The sequence below is a fragment of the Carassius auratus genome, chromosome 3 (assembly GCF_003368295.1).
Source record: "Carassius auratus strain Wakin chromosome 3, ASM336829v1, whole genome shotgun sequence".
Taxonomy (NCBI): Eukaryota; Metazoa; Chordata; class Actinopteri; order Cypriniformes; family Cyprinidae; genus Carassius; species Carassius auratus.
Window position 1 is genome coordinate 18,831,458 of NC_039245.1, and position 18,593 is coordinate 18,850,050.

Here is an 18,593-nt window from a genome sequence, read left to right on the forward strand (position 1 = left end):
ATTTTACTCAAATGAAGCGGTAAAATGTTTGTGAAGTGACTCAGAACAGTTCTGGTGATGTTGTTTATGTATTTATGTCCTCATTGAGACGACAGATTCTGAAATTACTGTAAGCGTCCTGCGCTTCAGTCTATGTATTAAACAAACCCACACGTCTCTGCCATTCATTCATTCATTCACACAGAGACGCGTAGAACATGCAGGATTCATATTTCAACCAACTTTTGCAGCTTAACATTTACAGATACTGGTCCATACGGAGATTTGATTAATTTATGCTAACTTTGACAAATTCCATGACTGTCCATATTAAAATGTAAGTTTCATTTTCATGACATTCATGACGCGTTTTCTGCTTCGCGGAAATCATAGCGCTGTATGCGTCAAGAACCGGGTTCACCAGGTACTTGGTACCACCGGTACTTAAAGAAACTGGTACCATGACATTTTCATTTTATTTAGTACTGACTTGGTACCGAAGTACCGAGTCTTTTGTCAACACTATGTGGGAGCATGTTTAAATGAGCAATTTTAGGTAAGGATTCGAGACTTTAGTCTTTGCAACTTCACAGATCTTCATTATGCACCAAGAGCTTGTAAAACTCCAAAGTGAAAGGAAAAATTTAAATAACTTCATATGACCCCTTAACTCTTAAAATTTTATTCTGTGTAATATGATCAATTTATTTAGTTTCAGTGCAGTTATCTACAAGCCAGTTGAAAAAAAATAGTGTAGCTAAAAAAAAATTTCAATATGGATGTTTGACTGCGTTTTAACAACTCTACAAAATGAGATGACTGCAGGTTATTAAGTTATACTTTCACAGTTACCAACACTGCATATGCAAAAAGGGTACAGAAAACTTCTAAATAACCTTGTGATGGGGAAAAGAAAGGGAAGTGATTGTGGCTTGTGGTCATTTCCACTTCCCCCTTTCAGTCCTATCTATAATAACATATATACAGAGGTCCCAAAAATGATTTGGGCACCTTGGTCACACTTAAAAATGTCATATCATTGCATTAGATACAAAATATCCAACCGACTGGCAAACATTCTTGACTCAATGACTTCTGATCAACCCGTGTGAAGGTGATTTTCTGTTGACTGTATAAAGTTATTTCTACGTGATTTCACACAGGTGTCCAAACAGGTATAACTACAGGTTGAGACAATCATATTAACTATAAAAATGCTACACTTTTGTTTTCATTCTGAACAGTATAACTATTGTTTAACGCTTTGCTTGAGAACTTAAGCATACTTGTGTTTGGAAGGAAGTCTCTTATGCTCACCAAAGGTCATTTATTTGACAAAAGTTACAGTAAAAACATTAATATTGCAAAATATTATTACAAAAAAATATTTTAAAATATAATTTATTCCTGTGATGCAAAGCTGAATTTTCAGCATCATTACTCCAGTCTTCAGTGTGACATGATTCTTCACAAATCATTTTAATATGCTGATTTGCTGCTCAAGAAAAATTGAAAACAGTTGTGTTGCTTAATATTTTTGCAAAAACATGACACATTTTTCAGGATTGACAAATGGAAAATTTATAAGAACACCATTTATTTGATATAGAAATCTATAAATATTTAGATATTAAATTTAGTCCAGCTAAACCCCAGTTTGTTTTCAAAGCAAGTAATAAATTGCATTAAATTACACCCTCAGTCTTGACTGAAGACCTGGCAGGAGCCCACAAGACTGTGTGCAAACAAGCAGAATTATACATGAATAATCACAAGTACACACTAACCGGTTGATGAGCTCCAGGACGTTTTTTGGACAGTTGTGGAGAGCCATATTCCCGGGAAACCTGCTTCCTGACCTCAGACGCTACTGTCCTATGAGAGACACAAAAATGGGACATTTATTATATTTACTTGATCTCATACAATCACATCAGGCGCTCATATACAATGACAAAATATCATAAAGATGATCAAGATCACAATGAATCAGACAGCGTGACAGGTTCATATCAGATATAGTGGCCAAAGCCAGCAGCTGCTTAGATGGTCAAACGTTTGAAGAGATGCTGAGCCGCTGGCAGAAAGCAGGCAGGACGCCACAGCTCTGTCAATCTGGAAACTAAAAGCAAATGAGAGGCTTTAATGCTCAACAAAGCCCAATAACCTAGTAACCCCTCATCCACTCCAAGATAGCCTGCAGCTGCTCCCTAACAAACTCAAACTGTCTCGCTCTCACAGACAAACACACACACACACACACACACACACACACACTCACAGCTGCAGATGCTCCAGTTCCCTTCAAAACACACACACACACACACCCCATCATTACTGCTCGTATTATCTCTATTACTAAAGCCCAAACTTAAGGGTTGGGCATTTAAAGCAAATATCAGCATGGATTTGATTTTGTATGTTACTATAGGAGTGTTGCAGTATACAGGTATTGATGATAACTGTGATATGTAAAAGATTTAATATTGATATCACATTAATACCGCACATAATCCAGCCACAGTAACTATCTGGTTGACACATCACCTTAGTAGTTGGCAGTATACCTACACCTTAATGCTGGCTGCCATGCCATCCAGCATAAAACAGAAACAAAGGACATTAGCTGTGTCCAAAATCATGTAGTGTCTCAGTAGGTACTTAAGAAAGTATCTGTAGTATGAACTCAATCGTGACCTACTACATTTGTCTTGTTCTCAAAGTCATGTGACCTACCAGCATTAGTTGTGTCACTTTACTCAATTCATAAATCCTCTCACGTGGCCTCATGTGATGATAATAAAGTGTCCATCAGATGCACACGGAAATAGTAGATCATCCGGGTACTTTTCACCTAATGTTTTATGAATATTATATATTTAGGCATACTACCCTTTTGTCTTAAGGTTTATTTTCGTAGTTTTTTTTTGCATACTAGTACTGAAGCATGTATATATAGATACAGTGTGGGTCACAAACACCAGTATGAAGGATGAACAAATTAAACATTTATTTTTCATGCTTTTGAATTAACTCTATCACTCCACTTTCCTATACTCATATTTCAAGTGCAATTCATTGGCCGATAAAGAAAAAACTAAAACTTTTTTTTTTTTTTACAGATATTGCGGTGAAATGTTTTCATGATATTTTTATTTTTTATAATCTTGAGCTGAAGTTTGATATGTGACAGCCTCGATTATATGTAACTACATGTATTTCAGCAGTTTGTTCTGCATTGTTTGTGCTAGCTTCATACTTTCATGCCATGCAGGTAACCAACAAAATATACATCATGCATCCAAGGGATGTAATGGATTTTACAGCCCTAATGCATCCTAATAGATCAGCTTATAACTCACCCATACAAGTTCATAGCAATGCACACTTATTAATATTTCAGCAGCCACACAGCAAAACATGGCAACCGATAACAACACTGTAGCAATGAGAGGGTGAGTCTTGGGCAAATACTTAACCCTAACCTCTGTTAGCACTGTTGTCTTGATCTCAAAGCACAAATCCAGACACAGCTAACAAAACTCTGCCGACTACAGCATCAGGCCCTGTCATTCAACCAGCCCCGGAGTGGTCCAAAGAGCGGATGTGGGTGGCCCCCTCCCAGGGGTCAAGCCTCTTCACTGACAAACCATTTCCTGAGATTATAAAGTTGTGAAGGAAAAAACTGTTCAGACAAACTCTAAGCCTGACAGGCCAACTGGGTCAAGTTGAAACGATAATAACAACACGCTGCTTGTTTTACAGTGTGCAGCAATGAGAATTAAGAGCTTTCATAAACGCATATTAATGCATGGCATGCATAATGCTCTGACAAAAATCAGAGCTATATCAACGCCTCCCCAACACTCTGGCTTCCTATTTCCTGCTTTAAAAGGAAAGAGGAAAACTAGTCTGCTCTAAAAGCAATGGGCGGAATGGAGTGCACCACCCTTTCCTACATCCTGCAAAGAAACAATAAGTCTGCTCTCACAGAGGTGAAGAAAGAGAAAGATAATAACTCCTAAAACGAAATCCTATGCACAGATGTCATGCCTTTCGGGCTGGAAAAGAGTGACACCTATTTACAATGTAATGTCAAGACTGTGCATCATCAACAGTATCATGTACAGACCTTAAGGAATATGATCATAGTACTCATACAGAACTTCTTTTAAATAAGTATTATGGTAATACCATCTTAGTAAAGTGCTTTTGTAAGGGATCACTCCTGAAGGTTTGTTTACTTCCACACATCAAGATCTCACTTAGATTTCACTCTCCCTTATGTTTTTGAACATGTCCATCGGCTTGCTGGTGCGATTTTAATCTCCTTATCAAATTATCACTGTTGCTCTGATCTATGAGAATGAATGAAAACTGCCATTTCATTCACTCCAAACAAATAAATAATCAGTAAACAAGTGAACTAAACAATCACGGACACACTCAGTTTCTGTGAAGCCATCTGGAAAGTTCCAGAATTGCTTCATCAAGCAAAAAGTGAGTTGATTCCCACCGAAGTAGAGCATCAACTCTTGATGAGCAGGCAAGACCCGTATTTCACCTGAACATTTTATAGCTGATGTAAACAGTCGCATGATCAGAGATTTTTCATTTCAGTTTGCCCCTCTGACAGATCATAAAACCATAAAACATGTCAGAATACAGATACACCCACCATCTTCAACATTTAGTGTTAGAACGATCTAATATTGATATATTAGATTGCCTTGTCTCACATAAATCATGATCATAAAATGTGTAAACATGTCAGTGGATCCATCTGTGACCAAAAACAAAACAAGAGCATCATATAGATTTACATCATATACATATACATATATATATATATATATATATATATATATATATATATATATATATATATATATACACACATGTTTATTTTTTCTGTATTATCGCTCTTTTTTCATTCTTCAAGTAATATATCACTTAATTGTTACTTTTTTTGTTTGCAACTATGTAACGTTAATGGGTTTCTATAACTTCTAGAAGAAGAAAACGCTGTAGTGTTATTGCATTATGACTTAAATTGTTTAGAAACGGACAGCCCTTAGCTCGTTCCCTAGATATATCACTTTGAATAGTTAAAAGAGTACTTCCGACATCACTATCAGATCACGTTACAGCTCATGGCGCTCAATGCAACCTTTTTTCTCCCACACGAAGTCTGATTATTTAAGATTTAAACACGATATACACCATGTATTCGTGGCAAAGTACTTAAAACTGTTCGAAGTGTTAAACAAAAGTGGTTTGGTTGCAGTGTCACGCTGCTGCGAAGCCCGGTGAGTGGAGCTAAACAAAGGTGCATCCCTGTTTAACTCGTGGCGGATCTTTCTCTCTCCCACTCGAGTCAATCCCGAAGCGCGCGGGACAACTAACCTACTTCTGCACGACATCTCTACTGTTTAACACTCGGTGAAGTTCACCTACCTGTTAATCTTATGCGCAAAAGCCCTCCGTTCGCTGGGTAAAGTTGCCATCCCATCTAGACAGGGAGAGCTCCTTACAGTTTCCCTGTACTTTGGTAATATTATTGTGGAGTCGTAAGCTTCCTTGTGTCAGTTGGGCGCATAACAGCGCCTCCTCGCGGTCTGGGGGCGAATAGCTCACCAAACCGGTTTCCAACGGTCTCGGTCCTGTCTCTGGGGACCTGCGATGTTTATCGTCTCTAGATAATTCAAGTGGATGAATGTTTTTTCTGCTTAAATTGGAATAATGTTAACTGCGCAGACTACCAAGAACACCACAAACCTACTTAAGCGTTAATAAGGCTTTTCATGTCTTTAATTTGCTGTACAAAAACAGCATGTTAAAGAAATATTTAAACAGAAGTATTCAGAAGATCTAATTATTCCGTTAAATCAACTGCAGGTTCTTAATACCAGGCGATGTAATATATAATTCAATATTAATATAAAATATATATATATTTTACAGTGGTTGGTTGGTGTTTTTCCGTTTGATTGAAAGTGGAGTTGTGTGATTTTGCCTGAGGCGAGGAGCAAGTTTTTTTTAACCGTTAAGTCTGATTTCGCTCTTCTTCTTTTTTTTTTTTTTTTTTTGAGGAAACGTAAACCCGGAGTGAATCAGGATCGGAAGGATAAAAGAACGCTTTGAGTTGTGAGGACAACAGCTCTGTCGGTCCGCTCCACACAAACACTCTGATCCAGACCGGACTTTGCTCTGTGTGCGTTACATACAAGGAAAGCTTCATGTTTTCGCTTCGCCTGACTGAGAAGAAACGAGGAATAAGAAATAAGTAACCAATTTATTTTTCTGAAAAGTAAGTTACTTCATGAAAAGCTTGTTTAAGAACTGTTTGCATATAAAAAAATAACACACTCGCACACAATCGTGCTGTCCGCGCTATTTAGTTCCCTCTAAAATAATTTATGGTAAAATTACTACAGACAAACATTAATAATTTACCATAGCCAAGAATTTAGCTCTTAAATATTTTTTAGACACATCTAGAGATATAATCCCTAACGAAATAGTATTAAAGCTTTGAAGTCCTGCTGGTATAATGCAATTAGTACGATGTAGTGCTAAATCTAATTATCACAGCTATTTATTTATGTATATATCTTTATTTCATCCGACAGACTATGATAAACCTCTTATTTTTTTATTCAGAGCACATGTATACAAAAACATCAATTTATAATTATACCGACCTATATACATATCCATATACTTATTTTGCACAATGCTTGCACAACTGATGCATCCGCTCAGGGCCTTTTGCACAATTTACAGTACTTTCTATCTGAGCCTTGTTTTCTAAATGTGTTTTTTAATGTATTTGTTTTTCTATATTGTCTTTACTCAGAGACCCATATTATTCAGTCCCTGTGTTTTATGTGTAATGCAGGAGTGCTTCAGTTTCCCCCAGAGGATCTCTGAAGTTATGATACCCTATCTTTTTTTATAGGCCCACACTTTGATGTGTGTTATACTGCTGTATGGCCACCAGAGAGCGATGTGCTCCACAAGGGCCGGATACTTAATGCCTGAAAAGGCGGTGGCCAGGAATTATTGACTCAACCCTCCACCTTATTGTCTAGAATGATGCAGCATTGTCCAGAAGTAAAATATCAGATAGCCAGGTTTTATTCATCTTTTCTGAATAATTCTACAAACAGCCTAATACTGCAATAATATAGATATGCAAGCTCACTATCCTTAAGACTTGAACAAAGCCATTGTAGCAATTCAGGATTCTTCAGATTTCACAGATAGTTATTCCACTGTTAGGTGAACACACATAGTCTGTAAAATCGCATAATAATACTTCAAATAGCAAGACATCTATGTTTATTTCCCATAAATCAAGTCCCACACCGAAAGCAGATTACCAGGAGACATTTATTGACGTTTTCCTTCACCCAAGGACACACATTTATCAAGTTTAGATCGAAGCCATCACTCCGCTCTCCTTCTCCTCGCTGTAACCTCTCCCCATCCCCCCACGGTCGGTCAGTGAGGTATGACCATACAGTGCAGGCTGCCTCCTCCCTATAGCTCAGCTCAGCACCATGCCCCATTAATTCAGCACCAAGGAGAGCTGCTAGCGCAGGTACAACAAGCCAGCACTGACCTAAGGAATGACGCTGGTGGTGTGTGTGTCTTTTCCCATATGTTAAGCTCTCAGAGCGAACGAGGGCATTTCAGGAGACACTTCTGTCATGGATGTTGTGTGCTTTCTATGTTTTTGTGCAGTCTATTCCCCTTACAGCAGTCTGTACTCCAGGGCTGATCCCATGCTAATGAAGATTAATGAATCTCTCTCCTCTCTTTGGCTTGCAAATACTAAAACCTGATGCTTGGTATCACAAGGAATAAATATAGATCTTAAAAAAAAAAAGAAGCTTTAGGTTTTTTTCTCCCGCAGCCTTACTGGGGATTTTCATGTCATTTGTTAGTGAGTGTGCGTTACGCTGGGTTTGAATGATGAGCTGCCTGTACCGATGGGAGTGGACTGGCTCGGAGATGTAATGGACCATCATTCGAGCAATTACATTAAGAGAATTACCGCATTGCGACTGTCATGCAAACCCTGTACATACATCCATGGCGTGTGCAGCACACACGCATCCTTGAACTCTGTGGCACTTCTTTGGCAGTGATGGGATGCAACATGTGACATCCAGATGGAGAATTAAAAATAGTTTTGCATTTTGAGTTGATTGCGTTCACTGTAGGCAAGCGGCGTTTCCATCACGTCTTTCTTTTCTTCCCTTCTGCCTCTCCACGTCGAAGGCTAATTCAGTTCCTCGACCAGCACTATTGTTTGGCTGCCCCTCCCCCCACGGGCAGGAGAGCACCCCCCATCCCTGCTGCATTACCACAGAACAAAAGAGAGAGTGTCAGACACCACCCTCTAGATCTCTTTACGCCCCAGCCCCCACCCCGCTTCCAGATGGGGTTGCCTTTTAATTCAGGGTCTCTCTGAACCCCAAGTGTCCTCCAAAATGGACGCGCCCCTCCCCCTCTCCCCACTTTTCAGCTGCCCGTCATCCACCTGCTCTCTCTGCCACGCGCCTGTGCCCAGAGCACACCCCCTTCCCTGTCCCACCCTCGCAGCCAGCTCCATTCAAATAGTTAACCAATTGCTTACTATGGCCTTGCTCCAAGACGTTACTTTTGCAGCTGTAAACCTTCTTTTTCTGATATGTAGTCATCCGAGCCCTGCAGAGGCGGATCATGTTTTCATGTGAAACAGTGTGTGATGAAGCAGTGTTACTCAACTGGTTTTACTTAAAGACATAGAATATAGATTCGATATCAATTCCACAAAAAATATATAGCACATTAGTAACAACAATTCCTTATGAAATGCAATACGCAAAATATTGTATTATTATTTTTTGGCCAAAGAATCACACTCAAAACATGAATGCAGAGAAAGTTTGTAACCATGACTGTACAAAAGCCAAAAACTTACTTTTGATCTGTACTTCCTGTAGGCTGGAGTGTCTAACGTCCCATCTTTTTTTTTACAAAATCCCAAAAACTTGGACACTGGCGAGTTAACTGTTCTTGAGTGCAGGTAGAGTATCTCGCTTTCATCTTTCTTTAGTGTGATTTTGTGGGACAGTAGCAGCTACACACTTTTTTCCGTCTCTTTCACATCAAGATTCAGGATTTCTGACCATGTTATCATATTGACATTCTATTATAATAAATAATTAATTAAATATTATTGTCAATATGGTATATTGCATACCTCCCTTGCGGAAAAAGTACACATAGTTAGTTAGCATACTTTAAACTTGACTTTAAAGTTTAAACTTAAGAAATAATATACTTTTGCCTTTTTTGACCTAGAACTTAAGTGCATTTTTATACGTAATTTCATAATTACTCCTATTGTCTTTGAAATATGGTTAAACTGACAAGCATTTATGGTAAACTAAAATATATTTTACTGGCATTTCTATGGAAACTTATATTTCATGTATTTAAATGTATGTGTAATGACATATTTGTAATGATGAAGTTGCCTTTAAAATATGTTGACACTACACACACACTACATTTACAATTATAATGAAGTACTTAACATGTGCTAAATGGCCTTTTATTACTTTAATATTATATTATGTGCAAGTACAGTTTTTAAAATATATACTTGTAAGATTTGAAATACAATACGCATGTGCATTTAATACAATGAAGTCCCTAGTCCAAGGCTAATCCAAAACTACATTATGCCCCGCTGACAAGACATTTTTCAAAATATCATAGTGATTTAGAGTAACATAACAGCAAGTAAACGATGACAGAATGTTCACTTTTGGGTGAACTCTCCCTTTAACATGACATAGGCTGAATAAAAAATAATAATAACAGTATTTCAAATGCATAAACAACAGCTGAAGTGTGATTTACCACCCTAACACATGGAAAAATCTCTAGGCAAAATATTGAATTAGTATGTCGTCAAGGCCCCGATGATTTGAATCCAAAATTTTAAAGTTCTTTTAGTTTTTTGGGCACACAGCCTTTGACATCAACAACAAAAGGAAAAAGGAAAGCATTTAGTTAATAAGCCTAAGCATGCATGATTATATGCTTAGTTGCATTGTTATTTTTGCTTTAGCATAGTTTTTCCTTGCTGTCCGTATCAGACCTGTGACCCCTTTTTGCCTTGTAATCCACTACTGCAATGAAGGACAGGATGGTATGAAAACAACAAAGAGTGCTTGTAGACATAGTGAGATCAGAACGTTCGGGGAAATGTTTGACATAATCAGTACACTTATTTTTGAAGCGAATGATTTCAGAATGAGTCATTAAGTCTGCAGAAAGATCACGGTTTGCTTCTTAAAGTCTGCAGCGGTAAGCGGTGATGCTGGCTCATGCGCGAGGACGGGGCAGATGCTCATTTGATTGTGTTTCACTGAAAGCTCTGATGCGTTGCATCCTCCTAGTCATATTTGCTCAAGCACCCCCCCCCCCCCCATAGCGTCCTCCCGAGCCCTCAAGGGAACGGTGGAGAGGAGCAGGACTGGCCCGCATCTGTCACGGGGCAGCTGTTGGTCACTTAATGGAATTTGTCCTGTTGCTGATGGGCCAGAGGCAGTGGGAGGTTGGGCTAATGACTCCAGAATCTGCTCAAATCTTGCCAATTACTCAGAGATAGTGAAATCTATACTGCCATTTTAGCTTCTACTGTCCCATTCTCTTTAAAAGCTGATAAGTGATAAACCGTGATTGATAATGTGCTCTGTAGTCACACATTCCTGTATTTAACTTATAGAACATGAACTACTATTGCTGTAATTTAGAGAAATTAATTTCTGATTCCTGCCTATGCTTACTGAATTATTATTCTGCTGAATTTACTGCATTTTCCAGCATCATCATCGAGTAAAGAAGACAATATTCAAACTTCAGATGTAACAAGTGGATAATGAGTTTTCAATATAGGTGCAAGCTCCAGAAATTGGATAAAATCTATTTCCAATAAGGAATTTATTTAATATAGATGCAGTTATTTATTCATCAAATATATTACATATAATAAGCAACTGATTATTGATTCTGCAGTTTACAGTAAGTTTATTTGAAGAATCCCTAGTTATTAAATATTTATGATGTTTTGTTTGTTTATTCAAGTTTAAATTAAATTCAATTCAGTTCAATTGTTTATTATTGGTTTTAAATGTTTATCTCTGTAATATCAGGAACCAGACTTAATTTACTTTAATGTGTGTATGCACACATACACACACAGTAATAAATACATAAATAAATTACATTATTATTACATTATTTTACGAACATTTCATTTCTGTTAACTCAAAATAAATGTCAAAATACAAGTAAAACACCTGTAAAAAATATTTTTTAAAGAATATATATAGATACATACACACACACACACACTACAGTATATATATATATATATATATATATATATATATATATATATATAGTGTATAAATATAAATATACATATAAATATACTGTACACACACACACACACACACACACATATATAAATAAATGTATATTACATAAAAGAAAAAATATAAAAATATTTACAATTTAATATCAGTTCAACAGATTGTCAGAATTTGCAGTGCTGTATGATTTTATCAAAAGTCTTTAAATAAATAACAAAGAAAATCCATGTACACGTGGAAGGCCGATGCAAGTTTTAAAGTAATGGGTTCCTTTGCAATTAAGCTACCATAAGTGCCTTCTCCTGCCTTCATTCCAAGACATTGTATTTTAGAAAGCTTTTGTGTGTAACTCTTTGACTGTAAGTAAAGACAATAAACATTAAGCCACTAAGCATTACTCTGATTTACATGACTCAGTTTTTCCCCCCTGACCTGCAGGAAACACCAACCCCCACAGCCTTGTTCGCCATCCACGAGAGTTCAAGCAGCCAAATCAATGAGAAGAAAGAGAAGTGGGCCCTGTTCCTCCCTTTGCATCTGTCAAGGATCAGGAGAGGGAGGGGTTCACTCGTGGGATGGGGAAGGGAACAATATCAGTCCATCTGTCACAAACAGCCTCATCTCTGCTAAGATGAAATGTAGCTCCAAAGTAAATCAAACAACATGTTACTTCAGCACATTTGAGAGTTATTGATGGATTGAGCCATAGCACTGATCATAGCCAACGGCATTCAATTTTCTGAGCACCCTGCACTGACCAATCCACTTAAATGACTGTCAACCAGGGTCAAGCAAAAGAGACGAACAAGGCTATGGATTTAACATATGTGTGATTTAAGAAGGACACTGGGTGCACTCGAAAATCTGAAAAGCTTTTCTCAACTTTTACCTGATAAAACCTGGGTAGCATGTAACACACCCCCTCCCCTCCGCCTCCGAGGCCTCATCGGGTGCTCTCAGTGGCAGGTACAGCCGCAATCTCAGTCATTCATATTTAATCCTAGCACAGTTTCCGGCCAGACTAATGCGCTATTGATTGCAAGTCTCCCATTACAGTAGGGCGAGAGCAAAGTGGGAAGGGAAAGAGAAGGGAAAAGAATACCAAAGACCGAATGCGGGCAGGCAGGAAGGAGAAAGACGAGGTGGTTCGGGAAAGACTATAAATCAGACATGAGCGGGGGTAGCTAGCGATCTGACATTTAAGAAATATGACCGTACTTTCAATAAATCTAGAAAATGGATGGCGTATGTGCAGTGTTGTGGAGTTTTTCGCTCTCAAATCCTCAAACGCAATTATTTTTTAGGCCCGAAACACTTGAGGAACCCGAATTCCATTGAGGCCAGAGTCAGTCAGTCAACGGCGCATGTGTTGAATGCAAAAGCATGTGAATGCATTTAAGTGTAATTAAAGTTTAGTATATTGACATGTTAGAGAGGAGCTTTGCTATGCTTTCTTTAGCGCAAGCTGCATCTAGATGTGCTCATTTATGTGTAATGAGAGAGCGCCTGAATGCTTGTGCAAGTGGAAGAAATGGAGAAGCGAATGAGAGGAAGAAAGAAAGAAGGCATTCTGGTGCTTTGTGTATTTAAGGTTTTCTCCCTGGATACCATCGCAGACGAGGCGAGATGAAAGATTAATAACTGAATCTCTATATTTAACAAGATCAGGTGTAAGACATGCTCCCTAGCAGACATGAGGCTTTCACTGCCACCCACAGCCACCATCGCATGAGCAAATGTATAGGCGAGAAACCGGGAAATATGTTTATGTGCATTTGGCGTTTGCATGCCAACACATGCATGTGGCGCATGGCAAGCTAAAGAGAATCAATAAGTAAAAACATGACAAGAAATGTCTACATCAGATTCTTTCTCCCACCAGCCTGTCTGCTCTAATAATAGCTCGGAGAATAAAACAGAAAGGCAGACAAGGAAAAACAAAGTGAGGGGAAGAAAAAGACAAATAGTGTATGCGAGGCCGAATTAGGCCAATATCCATTACCCGAAAAATGGCCCAGAACTAGAAGCGGAGAGGCTAGGAGCTGCCATAACAACCCAAACGCAATCCCCGCACTCTTGCTCCCACAAGTCCATGCCACCCTGAGGGGTGGGGAGTGTTACCCTAGGGCTCAGAGCCCACTAAACGGTGGGAGCACAGGCCTGGAGCGCCCAGAGCGCCCATCTCTCACTGCTCTAATCCAATCAGACTCAGCAGCTCTGACTCTCTCCTAAAAGCACAGCAAAATCACATCAGCCTCTCAAACGAAAAAATTCAACAACCACAAAAAACACTCCACTACGCTGTGTCGTTTGTAATGCGTGCAAGTTAGAAGGTTATATGTGGTAGATGACAATGAGGTTGTAGACACAATGAAGGCAGATGGTGGACATGCAAAGATTTCTTTATTAATTTTGAGTGTTTAATATAACCGCCTAATCTTGTAAGCATTCTTATCGCACCTCATCATGAATGTGTGAAAGTGCTAAAGAGAAAGCCAACAAAACATGTCCAAATCCCGCTTGTGTTTCGCAAATTGTTGCTTGTAAACTGAATAGCCAGCTGCACTTTAATAATTTGGTTATTATATTACATTTCACAGAAAAGCATCACAGAACACTGAATGCCACTGAATGTGCCTCAAAGTGTGACATGAATTAGGACTATAATAGTGACTCCAACAGTCTGAGGTAATGCTAGTGAAAATCATTCCATGGAACTACCAAGATAGATAGATAGATGATAAAATATGTGAATAATAGTAAGTAAATGTGTGATTTATATAACAATACTTGTAAATGAATTTCAGAATTTCTCAGTATGCATAACATAAATGTAAATATGAAAAAGTTGTATTCAGTCTTTCCTGTTTTTGTTTTATTGGCAGCGGCACTTGGAACTTCGTAAGTTTGTGTCAGACTTGATAATCATGTTCTCCAGCATGAATTGAGATGATCCAATGAGCATCCCGAGCTTCAGTGGAAAAAGACCATCTGACCTGATCTGTCTGTAAGTTCACATGATGAACATCACAAATCTAGAAACACAATCTGAAATATTTCCTATCAACTTTACATTATATAAGATTTCTTGGTTATATTCACCATAATCTTAAAGCCTTGATTTTATACAATACTTGATTTTAACAGGTTAAATAATAATAATAATAAATAATAATAATAAAAAAAAACTTTTTCAAGTGGTCTCATACTTTTGGACCCCACTGTACATATTTAAGATTTACAGCTTGCATAAACTCAACAGCATTCTATGAGGACCCTTCATGAAATCGTGTCATAACAAATGCCAAACAGTGAGCCGGCACGCTCAGCACCGCTGGGTAATGAGATTCCTCTTCATCATATGTTCTACATCCTGAGCTACCGCTTTCAGAATGTGAGCAGAGGTCCAAATTATTCTGAAATGTTGTATTCAAGTCGAGTTACTATTAATTCACAAGACGCCTGTGAAAGCGGTAGAACTAATACTGAAGCACTGGAATAAATATTTGAGAATATTCAAGAGTATTCTAAAGTGGTCATGATACTGATGATATTTGAAATGAAATAGAAACCATTCAACTGATGTCAGAATGGTGTATGGTGAAGGATATTAGTTTTTCCATTTATATTTGACACTTCTGCCTGACATTTTTATCTATAGTGACCTTTCATGCATACATGGTATTCATTCAACTATAGGAATTGAGTTATAATCCCCAGCTCAAGAAGTACAGCATGGTGCAAACAATATATATAATATATTACATCTAATTACTTCACAATTTATAGTATCTAATAATTCACTAACTATACATTTTTATATTGGGTAAAAGAATACATTCATTTAATTTAAAGGATTAAATATGTATTTATTATATATTATAGTTAATGTCCCTAGCTCAAGTAGAATAGCATGGAGAAAATATTAATATATTCCATATTATAAAATGTTTATATTTATAAATTTTCATTTGCATTATCATGGTTGAAATAATACAGGTTTATTTATGTATTTATTTTGTGTGTTCATATCCCTAATACAGCTAGTACAGCATAATGATAACAATATGAATGCAATATATTTATTAAATTTTTACATCGTTTTTTTTTCTCTTTTATTTTAGCTCGCACCTTTCAAAGTAGTGTTTAAATCATACAATCATACAAAAATATTTTAACTAAAAAATACTTTTAAAAATACAAATCCAGAAAGCGAATACTAAAGATGGTTTATGACCATACAAAATGTAATATAATATACAGTGTACAGTATAATATTGTACACAGATTTTCATTTGTATATGTAACGAAGACATTTTAAGGCAAGCTATTTTAAAATACTGCCAATTGAAAATATGAATCCAGGAAAAATCTTCCTTAGCACAGACATTTGAGCCATTTCTAATCCATTACCTCAGATCGTAATAAGAGGAATAACACTAGCTGTAGCAATGGAGCACATCTGTTTCACACAATCATATCTCCTGCACTAGTGCTAAATAGATTCACTGCGATCATAACATGCTTTCTTCCCATAAATGTAAATCCACAATTTGCAAATGTAAAACCGACATTTTTGAGTTATTAGATAAAAAAACCAGTTGCCTGTTTCCTCCACCAGTGATCTCCACAACAGTCACGTTTGGATGGCCATAAAAAAGTGACTAAAATCAATGATAATTAAAAGAGCAAAAGAGAGCCTTACAGTCTTTTATGCTGTAATGCCAAGAGGGACAAAAGCACCAGGCTCCTAATCGGCTCTTTTGGAGGAGCTCCTGAGCATTAAAAATCATCAGTGAAATACTGAAAGAGCTTCAAGCAACTGCCATGCTTGATCCTCTGAAACAGGGAGGTGAATAGGTGCTTCAGATGCCCTCTTACCCACGGGCTGGACTCAGCTGCCCTGCTGCCAGCGAAGACCTGTAATGAGCCTCTGCAATTAAGCCGGTTTATTCAAGCTAAGTGTGAACAGGATGCATGTGGAACTGTAGGCAGCTAACAGACCTGGGCTCTTTCATTCAGCTAACAAAGCAGAAAACAACACCCGCACCTATAATGGTGAAGTCTTTCCCCCTCACTCGGTCGCGACTTGACAGAGTGGGTGGGGTTAAGACAGACTGACAGCGTGGCCCATCTCTCTATCCTCGTATTAACGCTTAACGAGTGCATTCCTCATGCAATATTCATCGCCACTAATATCATCCAAGCTCTGAGCTGAGCTGGCTACTTACGTAAGGCAATTATGTAAAATATCAGACAGGGCCCACACTCAGAATCTGACTGGGGTAGAGATGCGGGACAAGAACCGGGAGGAGGAAGAACTGAAAGTGAAAGAGAGAATGAGAGAGAAGGACGAAGGGCAGGATGTTTCGCAGCCAGGGTTATTATAGTGAAATAAAACTGAAACCATTATGTTACTTGAAATAAAACAAACTTTAACTGAAATAAAATATGGAAAACTTATTTTATATCAGCTAGTTGCCAATGTAACATTTCTCATTTGAAATAAAGTGAATAAAAACTATATAAATGACAAAAACACACAACAAAATACTAAATCTCTGAAGAAATATTCCACCCAAATTGTGTAACTCATTTACTCACCCTCATGTCATTTAAAACCAGTATGACTTTCTCTCTTCTATGAAACACAATAGAATATATTTTGAAAAGTGTCAGTAACCAAATAGTTTCAGTATTTTTATTTCTACACAGTGGGACCCGAAACGATTTGTTTACCAACATTTACTAAAACAACTTTTATGTTCCACAGAAAGAAAGTCAGTCATACAGGATTCAAATGACATAATGAATGACAGAATGATCATTTTTGGATGGATAATTGCTTTGGCTAAAATGAAAATGAAAACAGAAATATACAAATAAAAACTAGTTCAAAATCTTAATAAATTATACTAAAATAACACAATAGTCGCAGTCACATTGCCATCCATTCCAGAGCACCATACTGAATCAAGATAACCAGAGAATGCTTGGCCTTCATATGTTAACCCATAACCCAGAAATGCACAACAATCGAGATTATCAAAAGGTTAATGAGTTTGAACGCACCTGCCCACTCGTCCATCTCCAGTGATCTCCCAAGAACTCATCAGCCAAAATATATATAATTCTGTTTATTACTCAGGGTAGACATGTTGAGAAAATGCTGTTTTTCTGATCTGCATTACAGCGCATTTGCCCGCCAACGACAATACCACCCACTCTGTACCTCTCTGACTCCTGATGTCTGATACCTGTGCTGTGACTGTCTACAATCTGCATAATCACAGAGAACTTCTGCTGAAGATGTGTGCGCACACAGCGCTCGACTTCCACAAGGTCACCCAAGGCCAATGCGGATGTAGGTGAGTTCCAGCGACCCACGGTCTCCAGCGCGCTCATAAACAGACTAAAATAAACACATCCTCTTGTGGGAATGACATCCCCCTCACACCTCATCGGCTAAAGCATACATTTCCATAAACCTGCACGCTCTGCAACCATCTCTTCCAACTTCACCCAACAGAGACCCGCACCTATGAAAGTGCCAGCGACATCCGCGTAACAGAGATACACCGAGCGTGCTCCCTCAGGTCAGGGCCCTGTGGGGGTCTGTGCAGAAATAGGTCATTTGTCACACATCAAGTCCTGGGGCAGGAGATGCATTATAGATGAGACCAAACAGCCTGTCTCAGTGAGCTCTACCCACTCCCTGAGACTGGAAACAGGGGGAAGGGAGCTTGAAATAACAACCGCTGCAATCAGTGTGTTTCAATGTTTAATATCAGCTCCAACGAGGAACAATAAGCTGACATGTGCATTCATTCTCAAGTCTCTGATTTTAGGTGTCTCTGGACATTATGGCAATGACATTATACGACAACATTAATAATGCATGACATCTATATGACATTGATAACCCAAATGATGTCTTAATCCATATTGTAAGCATTGGCCGTGTGTGATTATGTAACACGCATTCAACACACACCTGACATGATAATATAGGAATTGTTAAACAAGTAAAGGCAGGTATTCAAACAGTGGGCCGTGTTATGACCTTCACACAGTTATGCCTTTGCACAGCCATTCTGCCGGTGAACAAATGCCGGACTCATGCACAGCATTCGTAGAAATGCAGCGCGTCAGACTGAAAAGATGAAATTTGAG

At 38.1% G+C, this 18,593-nt stretch overlaps 1 protein-coding gene across 4 annotated transcripts in view; it reads right to left on the bottom strand.

The window, feature by feature from the left end:
• LOC113049576 (dedicator of cytokinesis protein 7-like) overlaps positions 1-18,593 on the bottom strand; it is a 59,955-nt gene that overhangs the window by 39,108 nt on the left and 2,254 nt on the right. For 3 of the 4 annotated variants that reach the window (XM_026212021.1, XM_026212041.1, XM_026212031.1), the window contains exon 2: positions 1,767-1,854. In XM_026212021.1, coding sequence (XP_026067806.1) covers positions 1,767-1,854 — 88 coding nt within the window. Of the gene's footprint in view, positions 1-1,766; positions 1,855-5,436; positions 5,579-18,593 lie in introns of those variants that run through there. The other variant, XM_026212051.1, reaches the window with a different exon arrangement.